The sequence below is a fragment of the Parasteatoda tepidariorum genome, chromosome 4 (assembly GCF_043381705.1).
Source record: "Parasteatoda tepidariorum isolate YZ-2023 chromosome 4, CAS_Ptep_4.0, whole genome shotgun sequence".
NCBI classification, from domain to species: Eukaryota; Metazoa; Arthropoda; class Arachnida; order Araneae; family Theridiidae; genus Parasteatoda; species Parasteatoda tepidariorum.
The window spans coordinates 30,510,392-30,531,006 of record NC_092207.1 but is presented as its reverse complement, the minus strand read 5'-3'; the positions used below and the strand labels follow the sequence as shown (position 1 = coordinate 30,531,006).

Genomic DNA, 20,615 nt, shown 5'->3' with positions numbered 1-20,615 from the left:
TTGATCACTTGGTATTAAATAGTTTTACTAATAAATTGGTTCACTCCATTTACTAGTAAGTACTACATTTACTAGTAAATTGGTTTACTCGTTAACTTTAAAAAAACACATCCGTCGCAAAACCTGTATTTTGTATTCAGTCTAAATTTTGAGTAGTTTAAAGTTCTGAAAAGTTTTTTGTTAAAAGTTTTTTCTCATTTAATATCAAAATTATCTATGCAAACTAATGAACAATCATTTAAACCTTGAATCAACTTTAAAATAATTTTTTACTGTCAAACCAGGCATCTCCGAAAAGCATTATTAACCAATCCGCATTGTTTACAAACAATCCACAAGCGATATAAACGGAAGGGAGCAATCCTTTCGAAAATGTGCGTGTATTTTTTATCTGGACAGTACAACATTTGTGCAGCACAGTGGTTTCAAGCACTTGTATGTTAGTACTTATTGCAAATAAAGCTTATACCACTCAGTAACGACGCGTTGGGGTTAATATAAATTATGACCATAAATGGAAATAATGAAAATAATTGAGCTTATGTGCGATCAGTTGGTATTAAATAGATTATATTTACAAACAAATTGATTTACTCGTTGACTTTCAAAAAAGAGTACTAGTCCCGAAACCTGTGTTTGTATATAGTTTAAATTTTGGGTAGTTTAAAGTTTTATTTTTTACTTAAAGTTTCACATTTCTATTATATTCATAAGATTTTTAAGAAATTTAATTAAAATTTCTTATTCTTCAAAAATATTTATAATATCTATGTTAAATAGGAAATTTTCAATGATAATGCTTTTGTAGCGACTAGATTGTTTATTTATAGTAAGGAATTGAAAGCACGATTAGAGAAACTAAAATTGAGAATAACTTGCATTACTGAATTTACATTGAGTTTTTATAGATTTCGAAATATTTTAATCTTCTTTACACCAATTTACTATTATAACTTAGAATTATACAAATTTAAAAACATTAAAGAAAATGTTTATTTTTTAAGCTAAAAAATTATAATCCCTGTAGCCCTTAAAACTTTTATCAGTACTTTTTTCTGAAGAAAAAAGAGAAGGAGCTTTATCCAACATAAATATAAGAATTATTTAGCGAAATTATTTTTAAAAAAATAAACATTTATTTCTGAAGTTTCAAAAAAGATCCTGCTTGCCGATCTCAAAGTCATATTCATTATAAATAACTTTTAGTATTCAAATAACAACTGTCCTTAAAAAATAATTTCTTTAACGATATGTGTTACGGCTTCTCTCCCAGAAATAAGCTCCCCTCTGCGAAACATTAATCATTTTCCTGAAACTTGAACCTTCCATCTTCAATGAAGACTGGAAGATAAGAACGCATCCTTCTTCCAGAAATAGAAGACTTTTCCTCGTCATCTATCTGAATCCAGCAGAAGACAGGTCTAAATGAAAGCTATTTTTTTCCACCAAACTGCTTCGTCTGGCGTGTCCAATTGCAAGCCCAACGTAGCCAAGAGAAGAAAAAACAATGTTGTAGCTTAAGAAATCCTTTCCCGTTTATTCAACTAATGACCCAAATGATTCGCCAAGATGCCAAGAATAATGATCGTGCATTGGAATTGCAAGATCTCCTGTTACCATCAAGGCATTAAGGTAAAGATATGGTGATTGCTTCCCATCTTTTGTAACCCTCTAGGCATGATGGGATATATTTGGAAAAAGGTCATAGCAAGGAGACGAAGCATTATAATGTCCCCATGTAAGATTTGGGCTCAGGTTGTCCTTACGAAGAACTTATTTTTCTTTGCCAATGACTAAAATCTGATACTGCCTATTTTTGGCATGAAATTCTTTCTTATTTGGGATGATGCCTTACTTATGGAAACTTATTAGCTTATGTCCTATTTGAAATATAGTCCTATTTCAAGCTGTTGTACGAATTCCATGCAACGTGCAAAACAACAAGAAGAATAGAATAAATAAGGAAAGTCTCTCGAATCTGTTGTGAAGGCAGTATTAATACTTTGTAAACGCTATATTTTACACTTAGTTTGAAACAGAACTATCTCTAGAAATGACAGGGCTATTTCTCACAGCATTTAATATATTTTAATAAATCTAGATCTTCTCCAAACTTAGACTAAAAAAAATTACCAGATGTTCTATTATGTCCTATTTGAAATGCAGTCCTATTTCAGGTTATTGCGGAAATTCTATACTTCGAGCAACAAAAAAAAACAATACAAATAAAATAAACCAGGACAGTCTGTCATAAATGTTGTGAAGGCAATATATATATAGTGAACGTTATATTTAACACTTAGTTTGCAGCAAAACTAGCTCTTATAAAGGCGTATATTTAATGCATTTTAATAAACCTAGATCTTCTCTGAACTAGGACCAATTAAATTAAGTTAAGAACAGTTTATTTTTCTAACGAAAAATTTATTACGAAGTGAGACAGTTTGAATGTGCTTTTACTGTACTTCTGTTTCTAAAAACCAATTAAAAAAGAAAGTATAGTTTAAGTTTAAGAAGTTAAAGATGATAAGAGGTTAGATTTTTCACAGAAAAGTTATAAACTTAGGAATCTAAGTACCTTGTTAAAATAATTTAAAATTTCGAACTTTTTCATAAATTGAAACAACCTTTAAAAAATTTCTCAAGATTGATGCAGAAGCAGCAATTTTTATTCAATGGAATTATATTTAAATGCGCACTAAATGTATGTGTGCGATTGATTAATATACTGTAACTAAAACACGCTAGCCAATTGCCTAAAAATCCAAAAGTTAGATTTAATTTTTTTTATCTATCGAAACCGTGCAATCTTTCAGCCAAATTAAAACTAAAAAGTAAAATTTTAGTAATTATTTTTTTAATTTAAAGTTGCTTTAAATTATAAACTTGAATTTATAATTATACACGCACTGTAGCTTTCAAAAATCAGATTAAAACATTGAATTATATGATATTAAGCAATAGATCTCTTCAAGATTAATGAACTTAATAGGAAAACATGATAAACGTTTATTGAAATCTGTCTTACTCGTTGATTTGTCTGTACTATACTTACACCACTATCAACCACATGTTGTACCAATAAAACTAATAGGAATTATATACTTAGAACGCAATTTTAAAATCTGGAGTATTGAGTGAATAAAAGTATTAATTAACATTTATCTTCCACTAAGTCCTTTAATAAGCAATTTCTTTGAATTTGCACTATAATGCAGTAAATATTTGTTATTATTTGAAATCAAATAACAATTATATTTGCTATAAATGTAGTAAAGCTTTAAAATAAAAAACAATACTTTTGAAAAAGTTTCTCTCTTTTACAAGATCATATTGTTTATTTTTACATTTTAACTACTGATATGAAAATAATAAAACTAAAAATAGACATTTATTTTCCGCTTGCCATGAAAAAATTACAGTGACGTAATGCAAGGATACAAAACTCTTCACACTTCTTCGTCCGAATTTTTACTTTTTAAAATTTTATTAGTTAAAAAAATTAGTTGAAAATTAGTTTTATTAGCTTTTTCAATTTTTTTAGTTTAAAAAATGAATTTGCATAGAATCCTAACTGCTACATATGTTTAAGAGTAACAGTTCGAAAATTTATTTAACTTAATCCTAAAACCTAAAAGGTTCTAATTGAGTTTAACAGGTTAAGGCTTAACTAAGTTCCACTGTGACGTTTACTGTAATGTATTAACTTTTTAAAAGAAAAAAACTTTAGTACCAAAACTCTTATCCCATATTTATTTGACTACAACTGCTTTACATTCTGAAACACATCCATAAAATAATTATTCAATATATATATTATTGCTTGATTAAAAAAAATCGTGATTACAATTGCAAACGTATAGAAATAAAATTGAATTTTAAGCAGTAGGCAATAAAGATATCTTGAAACAAAACATGTTTTAAATGTCGAGAAATAAATATCTATTAATAAAATTAACTTCGAAAAATGATATAACGGGCGTGCCATAAAATCTTCTGACCATTTGTGTGGACAATATATATTATTGCTTGATTAAAAAATCGTGATTATAATTGCAAACGTATAAAAAAAAATTTGAATTTTAAGCAGTAGGCAATAAAGATATCTTGAAACAAAACATGTTTTAAATGTCTAGAAATAAATATCTATTAATAAGCTTAACTTCGAAAAACGATATAACGGGCGTGCCATAAAAGCTTCTGACCATTTGCGTGGACAATATATATTATTGCTTGATTAAAAAATCGTGATTATAATTGCAAACGTATAAAAAATAAAATTTAATTTTAAGCAGTAGGCACTAAAGATATCTTGAAACAAAACATGTTTCAAATGTCTGGAAATAAATATCTATTAATTAGCTTAACTTCGAAAAATGATATATCGGCTCTAACCATTTTTGTGGACAATATATATTATTGCTTGATTAGAGAATCGTGATTATAATTCCAAACGTATAAAAATAAAATTGAATTTTAAGCAGCAATAAAGATATCTAGAACCAAAACATGTTTTAAATGTCTAGAAATAAATATCTATTAATAAGCTTAACTTCGAAAAATGATATAACGGGCGTGCCATAAAAGCTTCTGACCATTTGTGTGGACATTAAAGCCAGAGGAAGATATCAGCAGAGGGAGTAAACTTCCCGTTTATCTGTAAGCAGCGTATATAAATCCTTTAAACTCCCCAGTAATAATCTCTCTCATTTTCGGGCTTATTGTGATAAACGCAGGTTTTAAAACAACAAGGGAAAAAAAACGGGAAAATTCCCGCCAACTTCTATTAAAGACTTGCCCAAAGCCCACTTGCGTTCAAGAATTTATGGTCTTTTGTATCTTTATTAGAGAAGAAAGACACTGATATCAGCTGCCGTGGCGAGGAGGGAGGGGGAAAAGGGGGCAAACTACCGAAGACAGATGCTTCTTAACATTTATGTCTACAACAAATATAGATATATGTAGGCAAAGGGATAAGCACACTAGAATGATGAGAAAGTTTCGCATCTAAGATTTATAAAAAGTGTTATTCTTTTTAAAAAAAGAAATGAAAAAAGAGGAAGAAATTGGAGGAGTCATTTATTATTTAACGCAAAATGACTATACTTTTTGCTGCTGTGGAAAAAAGCAACGAGTAATTTTGTCTTTAATTTATGTGAAGTGTCAATATTTCTTTTTTCTTTTATTGTTTAAAAGAAAGTATTTATTGGAGAACGATTTAGGAATTGGATATTTTCGCTCTAATTTTCTATTTATATTAATCAAAAAAGTATTCTGTGAGAAGTAATGTTTAATCTATACCTAGTCCGTTTTATTAAAAATAATGAGAAAAATATTAGACTTTCAATTATTTTATTGATGTTATTATGTGAAATAAATCTTCTAGAAGGCATACATTAATTTAAGTACATAATCTGCTTAGAGTAATTAATATCTATCAAGAAGTAATTTTAAAAATGCCCGCTTTTAATCTTACTTTAACACGAGGTTATAATTATTTAAAGACTGAGGATTATTAAAGTTAAAAATGCAGTAATTGCTTTATAATCTAAGAAGCATTTTAACTTCTTTTTTTATTTATAAATTCTAAAGAGCTATTTTTTAACCACTGTTTATTTTCAAAAAAATAAATAAATCACTAACATGCACAGTAATGTCGCGTAACTTTAATTTTATGTCCAATTTGCCTTCCATTCAACATGTTCGCCTCTTTTATGATATCGTTATCCATATTTATATTCGAGTTACAAAATAGTTATCAGTATCGGGATCGATATCACCCGAAAGGATTATAGCGTAACATTAAAATCCAAAGAACACTTTTTTCATTTGATATAAGGATTATATATGCCTTTTTATATAGCATCCTAAATCTGGACAAATTTGCCCACCCCTTTTTCATTAACTAACTTTTCCAGTTTTTGCAGAATACATTTTGACATTTAAAAAAAATCTTGGAAAAAAAGTTATATGATACAGTTGTCCTTTCAATTAGGAAACACTAGTGTCCTATATTATTCCGTTCAAAAAATTTCACGGTGCTAGAATTATATTTTATATTATATTTCTCTAGTTTATGCTATGTTTTTAGCTTTAAACAGTGATATAAGGGGAAAACGTGTGAGCTAACTTGAAAATGAATAATGTTGTGAGCATATGTAAAACTTTTTGTTGCGAGTAAAGGCACGCCACTGTATATCCATTTTATTTACTCATTTATTAGTTTTGGCAAGAATCTACATTGGCGTGGATTAGTATAAATGACAAAGAATCTGTGCTTTGCTAAAATTTACATATTAGAAGTATTAGTTTAGCCTAATTCTAGTTAAATATTTAAAAACAAAAGAGCAATAGCGACATTCAAAATTTAAAGTGTGTCATAATATTCTAACTTTGACAAGTCTTTATCAGAATTTTATACTTTCTTCAACATCCCCAAGCATAATATCAAGACCATAGTATGAGTTATAATAAATCATATAAGATGAAAATTATTTTCGAACTTACATTTACAAAGAATAAAATACGTGGTATATAATCCAATTATATATTCTACTCTGATGATGGGCATCGTTAGGCTTAGCACAAAGGGCAGTAATAGTTATATGTCATTGGCAAGCTTAGCGGAGCATTAAAATAGTTAATAAAGCTTTTGCTCAACTTAGTTTTAGTTATATTAAAGTATAGAAGAAATAAGACAAAATTCAACAATATCAAATATATCGTTTACCTGAATTATAATTAAAAATTTAAATATAAGAGAGTAAGATCAAAACTCAACAAGAGCAAGAACACGATTCAACTAGAACAAGAACTAAATTCAACAAGAACATAATTCAACAAGAACAAGAACATAATTCAACAAGAACAAGAACGGAATTTAACAGGAACAAGAGCAAAATTCAACAGGAACAAGAACAAAATTCAACAGGAACAAGAGCAGAATTTAACAGGAACAAGAAAAAAATTCAGAATGGACAAGAACAAAATTCAACAGGAACTAGATCAAAGATATGGCTCAACTTAATTCTTGTTAAATATTCAAAAATAATAGAATATGAGAAAAATTCAAGTCTAGACATATTGTTAAAAACCTATTTTAGACTTTATAATATGGCCAACATAACCAAGCATAATGTCTTGAACATATTACCAAGTTATAGTAAATCATATAAGAAGAAAATTATTTTCGAATTTGCATTCAAAAAGGATAGCATAGGTGGAACAAAATCCGGAGAACGCATGTAGGAAGAAAATTATTTTCGAATTTCCATTCGTAAAGGAAAAGATAGGTGGAACATAATCCAATAATATAATCTGTTCTGGTGATGGACATCAATTTGCAAGACATGCTGGCCACGTAAACTGATTATTCATTAGGCTTAGCGCAAACGACAGCAACGGTTACGTGTCATTGACAAGCTTTACGGGATATTAATGTAATTAATAAAGCTTCCCTCTTAATGGGAGTCGGTCAATCAGCGGACAGTTGGGGACGAAGACGCGTTCTTCGGAACATCGGTACCTTTTATTTCCAAGACTGAGTATTCGCTTCATTTTGCAATTTGCTCGATCAATCACGCGTTGTTTGGAATACCACTTCAGAAAGTTTTCCTGCTCGTTGTCAGTTGAATTATGTCTGGGGAATTTCCTATCAAATCTATGGACGAAACTTTAGAATTCTATTTATTTCGAACTGCATTTATGGATTTCTAAGTTATTCGAAAGTCACGCTGTATTATTATTTTAAAGAATATATTAAAGAGGTAATTATTATTTAAATTTGAATTATTAAAAAACGTTCTATAATATAGTTACCAGTCGAAATAAGTCAAAAACTTAATAGTCGAATTATGTCTAAGAATTTATTACATTAATTGTAATTCGAATTAAGTCTAAGGATTTACAATACTTATGCCTTTTGTGACAGTTTCAGGTAAATTTCTATAGAGGCATAAAGTTTAAAAAGCATTTCAATCAATTAAATAATTACTTCAATATTCTGTAAAAACTAACCATTAAATTATGTAGGTGAATTTCTTATAACGAATATAGGCCAAGTTCCGGTATTGTATTAAGTTTCATCGTCTTCGAAAATGGCATTCACTAATTATGATTTTAAGGAAAATGTAAACCGTGATGCTGTGCATAATAAGTATCTAATTGGTTAATTTTCATTTACTTTCTAAAAGCATTATAATAAAATTTCTCTCACTGAAATTTTTTTGACTAATATTTAAATTATTCAGAATCATACGGAAATAATTCTCTTATAATATTTAAAAAATATCTTAGAAACAGGGTACTTACATGACACCTAAGTACAATGATTATTCAAACTTTAAATTGACTAACTTTCTAATGCTATTAAGCTACTTCCACACACTTAAATGTTATTTTTACAGCTTTTAGTTATCATTTCTTTCCTCATATATGCTTATTTATTAATAATAAACGCCATTTTTATCAATAAATAGCGTATACTTTTCTGAAATCAAAAACTTAAAATCATATTTTACAATCAAGGCATATTTCTAAGCAATAAGAAGCTGAATTTCCCATTTTATAATCAGAGTATACTTTCAAGTAACAGAAGGCTGAACTTTTTCTTTATAATCAGATCGAAATTTCTTTCAATAAAAAGCTAAAATGCTTGTGTTTTTATTTCATTAACAGAGTTACACTGCAGGCACCAAAAATAACTTCTTGTTTAATAATTAGTGTTTTATAATTATAATTAGTCGAAATCCAGGAAATAAGAAACTGATCTTCTGACTGATCTTTAACTGAGCTTCTTATTTTCTAATTAAGAAAAACGCAATGCAATAAAAAACTAATCTTTATATTTTATAATCAGAGCAAAACTACAAACAATAAAAGTCTTTCTTTCCTAATTTATAATCAGGAAAATGCTGCAGGCAAACAAAATGCTAATTTTGTTAATTTATTCATCACCAACTATTTTTAATTACTCTTTATAATCACTGTTTTATAATCGAAGTAGAACTCCTGACATATTTTATTAGTGTTTTAAAATTATAATTAGTCAAACTTGAGGAAATAGAAAACTAATATTCTTATTTTCTGTACCAATGTAAAACTTAAGATTATAAATCAGGAAAAAACTCTAAGCTAATTTTGTTATTTTATTAATCACCAACAATGCTATAATTGCTATCTATAATTAGTGCTTTATAATTATTATTAGTTAAAACTCAAAGCAATAGAAAACTGATCTTTTTTTTCTGAACAAGGAAAAACTCCAGATAATAAATCAGGAAAAAACTCCAGACAATAAAAAAAGCTATATTTGTAATTTTTTTTAATTAATTGCTAACAATGTTTTATTTACTTTTATTTTGCTTACTTAGAGCTGCTTCGCTCATAGATCCTAGTATGCCATGCTGAAAATAGTCTATGTAACATACTATTAATTATTCTGTTTTTGTAGCAAGCTACTGAGTAGATAATTATATTTTTAGAGATGCTTTAGTGGCAAAGGTTAGGTGAGTTTAGTAACATTTGCATGAAGCTTGAATGTTGATGTTCTTTTTTGCATATATGTAATGTTTGATTGTTATATTATAGATGTCATCTTTCGATGTTGCATTTATGTATGTAGCTTTGCTTATTTCGATGTTTCTATTATCTTCTTCTTACTATCTTCTTATCAGGAAGCCTAATTACAAAGAATTTTGTTTCAGTGAGAAATTTCAAGTAGTCACTGCATTTGCTACCAAATCAGTAAAAAAATAATAATAAATAGTTAATATAAAACGAAAATAGTTCGGATCGTTTTTATTGTTAAACAGAGTATTTAGAAATGTTCGCTCTTTTTTTTTATTCCATTTTTCGCTATCAATAAAATTTGATTTAAAATCAATTTTTTTAAATTGATTACACATAAATTAGTTTAGCTTTTACATGATCAATTTATTCATGCAGAACTAATTTTAATAGTAATGAAATTTTCTATTTTACGAATACCCATACTTTTTCTTCAATTTTATTTTGTTCTAAAGCTAGTTTGCTTAGAAATAAAATATAAAATCGATTTTCTATTTGTTTTTTTATATTCCATTTGTTTTCCTATTTGATTAATTTATTACAGAATTTTCCTTTGAATTCATGCCAAATACAATGCTAAATCAATTGGCAATTCCTTAAAACATTTTATTTTGATATTAAACTTATAAGTTATACTCAAACAAATATTGAAACTTGTTTAAATCAATTGCACACATTATTTGCATACGCATTTTTTTAATTATTATAGAACTTTCAAATAGAATTTTTTAACCAAATTTATAATCAAAGCTAAAACACTGCCCTTTTTCTTACTTATTATTTCTTAAATTATTTTCTATTGCAAATATTGCAGTCATTGATAAATTTAAACCAAACACCAAAACAGGTTCCCTATTTCTTTACAGAATCTTTTTTTTTTTTTGTTACTTTTGTTGAAATTAATTCTTTAATGAATTTTATCCTTGAAAAGCTTTTATAGCTTACTTTTTTATTCTTCTGTAACCACTTTGAACAAAAACTAGTTTTTTTTAAAACATGAGAGTACATGTTCTTTGTTTTAAACTTTTTTCTTTGCCTTAAATTGACTCATTCATCCAACGCAGCATTACATTTATGCATAAATGATTTTTACCTGTTATACACATCAAAATTTCATTATTTTATCTTATAGACCTCTTTAAAAAAAATTTCAAGAGAGGAATTTGAAACGCTTTTAGGTTTAATAAAAAAATAAATATTTGACTTACCGTTCTTGGATCTATTTTTTTAGCTTTTAGCGCATTTTAAAAACGTATGAAAAAGCATTATAAAAGCATTTTAAAGTTAGCAAATGCGGTGACTAAAATACGCCTCTTAATGCCTTGAGAAGAAAAAAAATCAAAAATTACTTTACAAGTCTCTTTTGAGTTTAAAAAAATTATTTAATTTACCTTTTATTTAAAAAGTTTTTAACTAAAAAGCTTAAGAGTTTTAGAGTAAAATCAGTTTATTTTATGATTAAACCAGCATAAAACTGAAATTTTATTAAATAAAGTTCTTTTACTTTTAATTTTTAGTTGTTTTGTCCTATGAAAATAATGATTTAATGATTGATGACCCTAAGAAAATAAATATTTTTAATTATTGATATATTTTAATGTAAAAAAATCTTTTTAATTGTTCAAACAAATTATCCTCCTTACCATTAGAAATCTGAAAATAAATAAAGAAAGCAAACTGTACTTACTCTGAAAAAAATACTTATAATCATATTCAGTGTATAGAGAAAAAGTTTTGCTTACAGTTTTTTAATATAATTCAATTAAAATATTTTATTTATGGATACATTAAACTGTGCGTATAACTTTTTCAAACACATTTTATCCAAAACATACTTAATAGATTCACTTGAAATATTAGCCGATTGCATTGCAAAAATTTCAAGTCAAAAATTTATCGAATCAATTAACGTTAATTTATTCAAACTCAAACCAATGCAAAAATACAAACAATAAATAAAAACGCATTTCTAAACTAATACGAATTAAACTATTTTTTAGGTAATGTGAAAAAAAATTTTAAAAGAGATTTATTATATTTCAAATAAAATAGTTTATTTTTGCAAAACCTCCTTCAAATCATCGAACAGTTTAATTGAGTAACTTATAATTTTTTCAATAACTATAAATACTTTTAATTGATATGAGCTAAAGATATTTTAAATAAAAAAATTTATAAAATTTCAAAAAAAGGTTTAAAAAATCAAATTTTAAAAAATGGGCCATTTTATTTCATTTGAAAAATTTATTTCTTAAAACATCTTTCAAATCATCAAAGAATCGAATAATTTTATAATTCATTATTTATTAGTGAAATTTAAAGTGAAACCGAAAGAAGTGAAACTTTAGGTTGAAAGAAGTGAAACTTTGCACTTTAAATTAGTGAAATTTAAAGTGCAAAGTTCAGAACCAAAGTTATGTTAAATAGTTATGTTAAATAAATGATGCTTTACGATAAAAAAAAATTTTAACATATTTATACAAAAAATTTAAAAACAATTCTTTATCAACCCTTAAAACTCATTTCGTGAATGCAAAAGACCTTATAATTATAAAATTAAAACTTTTCAAAAAAATTTTAAAAAACTTTTGGAACAGAAAAAATAAAAAAGAATCAAACTTCTAAAGCAATTACTATTCAGGAATGAATAATTCAGAAAAGAGCATGATTTCATAATAGCAATAGATTTAGAAAATTACTAATTTATCTGAAGCAAATTTCAAGACACAAAATATTTTTTTTTAAAAATTGAAGCAATTATTTTGTAAAACAATAATTATGTAAAAATAAAGTAGAGGGATTGTCTAACAATAAATTGGCTATTTTAAAATCAAACAAAATTTCATTCAAATTATCTGTTTCCATTAACATTAAATCTGTTTATTATATTGATAGAATCATATCACTAAAAATATCCAATTAAATTGGCTTATTTATAAAAACCAATTATTATGGTCTAATTAAAGAAGCGATTATTTTTACGAAATTAAACTAGTGATTTTAATCAAGGTAATTATTTTTGGGTTTTCACCCCTTCAAAAATTAGATTTAAAATTTCTTTACTTTCCCAATATGGCAAAAAAAATTTAATCTGTATTTCAATTCATTTCTAACTTCTAAAAAACTAAATCCAAATTTTAGTCAATTCTAAACAATTTTATTGGTATCAGAATTCTAAATAATCTAATTATTCAGTATAATTTTTAATTAAATAAATTCGAATTAATATATTTCTTTATTAAAGTAGAAATATTTTCCTTCTTAAATAAATCAAAAGTTACTCAATTCTTGGTAAAATCAGAATTAATCCAATTTTTAGTTAAATTAGAATTAATCCAATTTTTAGTTAAATTAGAATTAAATCAGTTGTTAGTTAAATTAGAATTATATAATTCTTAATTAAATAAATTTGATTTCTTTTTTCAGATGAAATTAATACGCTTCTTAATAAAATTAAATATTATTCAATTCTTACATTAGTTAGAATCAATTTATTCTCCTTTATGCCAATTCTTTTCTGAAATTAGAATTAAAACATTTCTTTTTAAAATCTCCATAAAGAAAACATATTGAACATTTTTTTTTACGTATAAAGAACATTAGTTCGGCAAATGTTTCACAGAAGAAATTTGAATTAGTTAAGTTAGAATTAATTTATTCAACTCAATCCTAATTGTTCCAATTCTTTTCTGAATTAAAATTAATACAGTTCTTTACAAATCTCCAAAACGAATCGAGAATACTTTATTTACATATAAAGAGCATTGCATCGGTAAATGTTATGCGGAAACTAACTGAATTAATTTAATTATATTCTACTTGATTAATTGAATTAGAATAAATTAAATTAAATTAGAATTAATTTAATTAGTGCTTATTTTATTAGAAATTATAATTAATTAAATTAGTACTTACTTAATTAGAAGTTATAATTAATTTAATTAGAATTAGCTGGAATAACTAGAATAACTAGAATTAATTTAACTAAAATCAAATTAAATTAACTAGAATTTAATTAGAATTAGATTAGAATTAATAAATTATTGCAGTCCTTTTCTGAATCAAAAAAAATTCATTTCTTTAAAAATCTCTATAAGAAATCAAACTTTAGTATGCATAAAAGAACATCACTTCGGCAAATGTTACGCAGAAGTAAACACATCAATTTAATTCAGTTAAATTGGCCAATTTCCTAAATGTCTCAAGGCGTTAGGATGCAGTGTTAGCCCTCAAGCATTGACACTAGGCTTTCTGTTCTAGGTGCGGGGACACAGACTGTCAATGGAACAATCCCCAACCTGCCTTCCCCTACCATGCCCACCTTTAGCCATGTGCCTCAAGCAAACGGTCAGGCCGGAGAGGTCTACACTAATGGACTACCCCATTACCCACGTAAGTAACGAATCCATAACCTTTTGCTTTCGATGTTAATACATGTTATGATTGTTCCTTCATAGGTTTTTCACCCTATTAGATGATATTGGCTGATTGATGTTACCCGTGGCTGATTGTTTATATGTTGCTTTGATGTGCAACGCTTTTATCCATGTTTTTTGCCTTTTTTTTTTTAATTTACGAGAAAGATATTACAGAAATTTAAGATTTTACATCTTGCAGGGGTTTTTTTTAGACCTATAATTCAGAAAACTCCAATACTATATGTGTTAAAAATATTCCTGATGTGTTAAAAATATTCCTCATTATTTACGAAAAAGATATTGCAGAAATTTAAGATTTTACATCTTGCAGTTTTTTTTAGATCCATAATTCAGAAAACTTCAATACTATATGTGTTAAAGATATTCCTGATAACTTCATTTTAAAATACACATTTTTTTGTTTGCTAATAAATGTTAACCTAATTTTTCTAGAAGTGTGAAAGAAATTTTCAGGCTAAAAATATTAATTGGAAATCATTTTGATTTCAATGTCCGTAGTAGAAACCTCCATGGTTGCAAGAAATTACCGAATTATGCTTACACAATCATTTACTGCAGTTAGAAAGAGAATTTTAAGTTTCAAATATCAATAAAACATCATTTTAATTTCAATATCAATGAGAAAAACCTCCACGATAGCAAGAAATTAACTAGATATTAATAATTTTAATTTAATATCTAGGTAATGCATAAATAAATTATCTAAATGCTTACAATCATTTATTAAAAAGGCAATTTTAAATTCCAAATATCAATTAGATATCATCTGATTTTAATTTCCTTAAGAGAAACCACAATATTTCAATAATCTATTGAATTACCCGTAAGCGCAATTTCTATCTGATGTGTCAAAATATTATAATTGATGAATTTATAATTCATTTATCGAAATAAATTCGAATAACACTTCTTACGAAAAAAATTCAACCTAAATATAATCGTATGTGAGAAATAACGGTTTAATTATTGACGAATTGATAATAAACAATTGTTATATCATTGCTAAAGCATTTTTTCGTTTTTAATTTTTTTTAACTTTTTTTAATCACAATATTGATAAATATTTATAAAAGTTGACGAGCTGGATAATGGATCATCAATATTTCAATAATGAAAGAGTTCAATATTTCAAATACACCTGAAATTAACATTCGAAGACACTTTGAAATGCAGATAAACAAGGGTTTCAACCATAACAATATGTATTTTTCTTATAAAAATATTTTTATGTATTTAAATAAAAATATGCTACGTAAATCATTTATTTGTTATTCATTGCGAACATTTAAGCCACTTGCCGTTGGTCTAAAAATTGGGGAATCTTAAACTCAGTACTTCCTTTTACCAACAAATAACTAATATGAAACACTTTACTTTATAATAATTTTTTATCACTTTTTACTTCATTTTTTAAGCGTTATAGAATCATAAGGAGAATGTTTTCTAAACTCCTTTTTGCATTACAAATTTACTTTCAATGAACTATATTGACGTTTTATAGTTACTCTATGTTTGATTTGGAAGTTCCCTTGTTTCCTGATTTAGGTTCAAAGTTAGAAGGCTATTGATTTAACGATTCTTATAGCCCTTAACCTGATAAAAATAGGCCTCTTAATGACAGTGATAGAATAAAATGCTCTTAAATTCATCATAAAATTGTATTTTCGAATTGGATTTAATTTTTAATTCAATTACTTTCAGTAAAATCTGCAATTATCAACACAATAACACTGGAATATAAATATTAAGAAGAAGGCTTTACACAATATAATCGAGAGCATCTAGAATAAATTAGTATTTCTTTGATTTTTTTATTACTTCAGCCACAATGCTTTAAATCATAAATTAATCCACAACTTCACATCTCTCAACTTTAGAAATTCTAGAACGTTGCATAAAAGGTTTTTTTTTACTCCCCACTCATCAATAAATAGCTTGATGGTTGTAAGCTGGATCACAAAGTTAATTGGATTAGAAAATTTGTTTAAACCTTGACGATTTAGAACATCTAATCATGTTTAACAAACTATAAAATAGTAGTTTTAAATATATTTTCAAATATTATAAAGAAGTCGTTATAAAATTAATATTCAACACCATTTATCTAATTAATAATAAGAACAATCATAAAAGAGAGCTTAAAAACATTGTATTATAACTTAAAATTAAAAATTTCTAAAATTAACCCTTTGCTTTCCTAAGAAGAAAAATTTACCAACCAGAAATTTCATCAGATTTAAGTATTTAAAGCTGATAATCTTATCATTAAATTTACTAATTTTGGATTATAAATAAATTTTGTACTTCTTAAAAACAGTACAGCTTTTATATTAACCGTCACCAATGTTTGTTTGTTTTTTTTTTTTGTATTAAATAATGTCAAGGAAGTGGGTTACGAATTATTGCAAAAATGACTACTATTAACCACTTAACTTAACAATTATCTCGTACTGAGTTATTTCGGACCGAGTTATCTCGGAATTTTAAGAAAAGGGAGTTAAATTCCGTCTAATCACCAAAAAAGGAAGTCAGAGTTCAAAAAATTTGACGAAACCAGAAATTTTTTCTAAAACTCAACTTTCAACTTCTCTCTAAATCCTCCAGTAATAGAACAAGCTCAGTCTTGAATTCCTCAGAAGTGAGACCTTAGATTTCAATGATATTTTTAAATTTTTGCAACATTAATTTACGTACCCTAAAGTGCATACTTTTTTCAATTTTTTTAATGGGTTCAAAAAATGTATAAAAGTGAGTCATTAAAGAACACCTTACACATTTTTTCGATAAATCTTATCTTATTTTATGCGTTTTTCATAATTGTAATTTATTATTAAAATAATACATTTAGCCATGGGTTCCATTGTTTTTATTGAACCACCTAAGCCAGTGTTTGTATTTATACACTATTGTTTTTACTTTATTATTTATTCACATAGCAGTGTTTAAAATATTCAAGATCATCTCTAATTAAAATTCGAAATAGATAGAAATGAGTTCTGTTTTGTTTTGAAGATTTAAATTTATGATCTAAAAATTCATTCTAAATGCCGTGTATTATTCTAATATAAATATTTTACATTAGGATAAAAATGTAACTCATTAATTAGTTATCAATAGATATTCTCGTAAATAAAATTGTCAAAATACTTTTTCGCAGAATCTCACATAATTTTAGATTTTGATAGTTTTTACTATAGTTAACATTAAAAAAATTTTAAGGTTTGTTGACTTTTTTAGAAGAAATCAAAAGCTTTTAAATATGCTTTTAGCATTTTTCGAAATGATTAATAGGGTAATTCAGCAAGAATGTTACTTTTTTTTCAATTTGTATGCTAAATGTGGTTATGATATTTCGACATGATAGTTCATTTCAAACTACAGTATACATTGACCTTTTAACAATTATTGTAAATGGCGCTATATCAGTTGTAATATTTACTATACTCTGTTGCAAGTTAAGAAAACATCATTATCCTCATGGATAGAGCCTGTTTACATTTAAGTGCGTGCCAAATAGATGTTAAGCTCCCAAGCGCGAACGTATATCATCTTCGCCAACTCTTGAAACTACATTACACAGCCTCTTTTTTGCTTGATTTTTTATTAACAACTATAATCAATTAGCAAGTATTAAGAAATAATAAAAATGTTATCTAAAAATAGTAACAAATATACGTCTTTCTGTTCGCATTTAAAGAAACTGATGGAAGAAAAATAAACATTGTTTCTTGCAGATGATTCTCTTCTACAGCTAAACCAAAGTAAAAATTCTTTATCTTGCATTTGATTCGCTAAGAGCATGTCAGCATAAGGCGCCATTTTTAATGGTCTAATAAAATCCAATGCTCTTGCAACGTTATATAGTTGTTCCGTTTTCAACAACGAACGTTCTTCTTGTATAGAAATAAGTCGCCAAGTCTAGGATTGCAACTATACGAAACTATAACCTTCTTTTTAATAATTCTATGATATATATCGTAAAAGATAGTACGAATTAAATTTCTGTGTTTAACTTTTAAAAGCTTTTATATTGCTTTGAAAGCTTATTTGTGTAATTTGATAACGAAATAAAAACGGAACTATATGCACTCGCGGATGACTACTTACATCCTATACTGCAATGGTCTTTTCTTAACCTGCAACGAAGTATGAAAAAAGGTGGTAAAAAAATTTTCCACAGATGTATAGTTAGTTTGTAACGGAAGTGAATTTTCTTTTATTTTATTTAAATTGTGGCACCTATAAAATTTCATGAAAGTAATTCTTCTGAATTCCGTTGAATACTCAATTTTTAAAATAAAATTTGTATTATTATTTTATCAGTAATGGTGCGTGCATATAAAATTGTATGATAAACAATTGAATTTCATTTTATTTTTACTACGATTTTTTTGTAACCATGCTTGAATTAGTATAATGTATTTTTAACAAAGTAATGCTATTTTTTATTACTGTTAGACTTATTGGATGAAATTACACAGCATTGAAGTATAAAATGGTATTTAAAAATTTCAATTTGTGCATTTGGGATTTAAAGATAAAAACTAGAAAATTTCGCATCTATACACTCCTCACTCAAGAAATTAACAGATTTAATTCTAATTATAGAAGAAACTTTTTTTTAATAACGAAAACTGATAATAACACTATTCTAAAATATTCTTAAGGGTAACAATTATATTCTTTTTGATTTACTTCTAAATTGTTGCCAAAATTAAGCGACATTATCTTCTAAAGTCATATTTAATTAAAATAAAGTTCTAGAATCTCAAGGTATTCAAAACGCAGTCTGAATATATTAAAAACGGTAAATTTAAATGTAGATAAAAATTCTTTTGAGATGCGATACAACTTTTTAAAAAGTTATGCAAATTTTCGTTTTAATTTATTCTAAAGGAGAATATTTATTTTGCTTTCGTTCTACCTTAGAAGTAAGGTAGGTTATTATGCATTTTTTTTCTGAAAAAGTACCTTTCAAATCGTCCTCAATCTGAATTCTGAAGTCGTTCTGAAAATACATTTAAATTATCTGTTCCTCATTCAGTCATTTAAAATTTAAAATCTCTTAATACATCTCAAAGAATAATATCTAATTGAGTCATCAAGTCTTGTGAAAGTGCTCAAAAAAGAACTCGACGATTTTTAAAAATAGTCGCCATTTTGCTTTCAAAATAATTTCCTGCGCGCGCTTTGAAGTATTAACTTATTCCTTAACAAGAAATATCCTTCTCCAAACGACATCGTTATCCTACCATAATGACACCTCAACTCCACTTGCTTCCTAGTCTCGTTAAATATCGCGATATTCAGCGAAGTTCCGAACATTGACACGCCATTAGGTAAATTTCCTTTTTCCTAAGTGTTCAGAAGAGCGGAGACATTTCTAGAAGTTTTCGATATGGCAAAGCTTGTCTGGAGGAATGTTCAGGGATTAGAACTTGCGCATAATTTTGCTTTTAATCACTGTAGACGTGTTTCGAAATCGTGAGAAATAAATACTTTTGGCTCATTGTAGACTCGAGGCCGATATTAAATGCCGAAGCAATAATGAGAGGCGTAGTTAATGGCTGATATCGATTTTTTGACAGTTGGAAATAATTTTGCTCCTTTCTCGATCAAAATTTATTGTTGAGTTAAAACAAAGGAGGTAATTAAACATCGCGCAGTGTGAGAATTCAAAAAGATTGAACATAAATACATTCAGTGGCACGTAATAATAATAATAGTCAGAAAGCTATCAGTAATTCAACTCTATCAGCACTCCAGCCAATAAATGCACAGCTAAATTTACATAATCTAACATATAAATTGACTTTAAAATGGACAGATTGAGTTACCCAAAATATTATATTAAGTTAGTATGTTATTAAAATGAGAAAGTTACATATGTTTTATGTTTAGCGCAGTTTCAAATATTACAATTCCTTTTTTTCTTTAAAAAAAATACAAATTTATTTCTCCCTGAACATTAATGTATCAAATTAAGTTGTTGATGATGATGTTGATAGGAACAGTTTGTGGTCTTAAAATTGTAGAAAACTTTTAAACTTTCATAAAATATCTAAAATTGTTTATATTTAAATAATAATTGTTGCTATTTAATCAGTAATAGTTTAGGGAATAAAATCACAAATAAATTGACCTTAAAAAGAACAGATTGAGTACCTCAGAATGTAAAATTATATTAGTGCGTTATCAACATTAGCAAATTTCAAATATTTACTGTGAAAGTTTAGCATTTTTCTACAAGCTTAACGACCCCTATTAGTGTTAAAATGTTGTCAGAATATTTTCAATGCATTAATTTCAGAAAATATTGAATAACTCTGAACTTTAAGTTATGTTAGCACATATTTTAAACGGTTGTATATTTACTAGATAATTTAATAATTGTCACCTATTTCAACAACTCTCCCTGCGTCTTGCATGAATCATCGATGTTTAAATTGTAGTAAGCATTTAATTTTTACCAGGGAAGATGGTAACTTGTAAGTATACTGTAACAAATTCCGGATCAAATTATGGCAAAAAGTACCGGCACTCAGAGTTCCGATAATCAGGGTATTTAATGTACCGATACTTTTTACCGTGAAGTCCATTTTTACCGGA

General features: G+C 26.6%; 1 protein-coding gene across 28 annotated transcripts in view; it reads left to right on the top strand.

Moving 5' to 3' along the window:
* LOC107456607 (bruno 3) overlaps positions 1-20,615 on the top strand; it is a 705,687-nt gene that overhangs the window by 605,961 nt on the left and 79,111 nt on the right. For 15 of the 28 annotated variants that reach the window (XM_071179595.1, XM_071179587.1, XM_043044184.2 and 12 more), the window contains one exon: positions 13,828-13,959. The exons of the other annotated variants lie outside the window; for them this stretch is intronic. In XM_071179595.1, the coding sequence (XP_071035696.1) occupies positions 13,828-13,959 (132 nt within the window). The remainder of the gene's footprint in view (positions 1-13,827; positions 13,960-20,615) is intronic. 28 annotated transcript variants of the gene reach the window in all.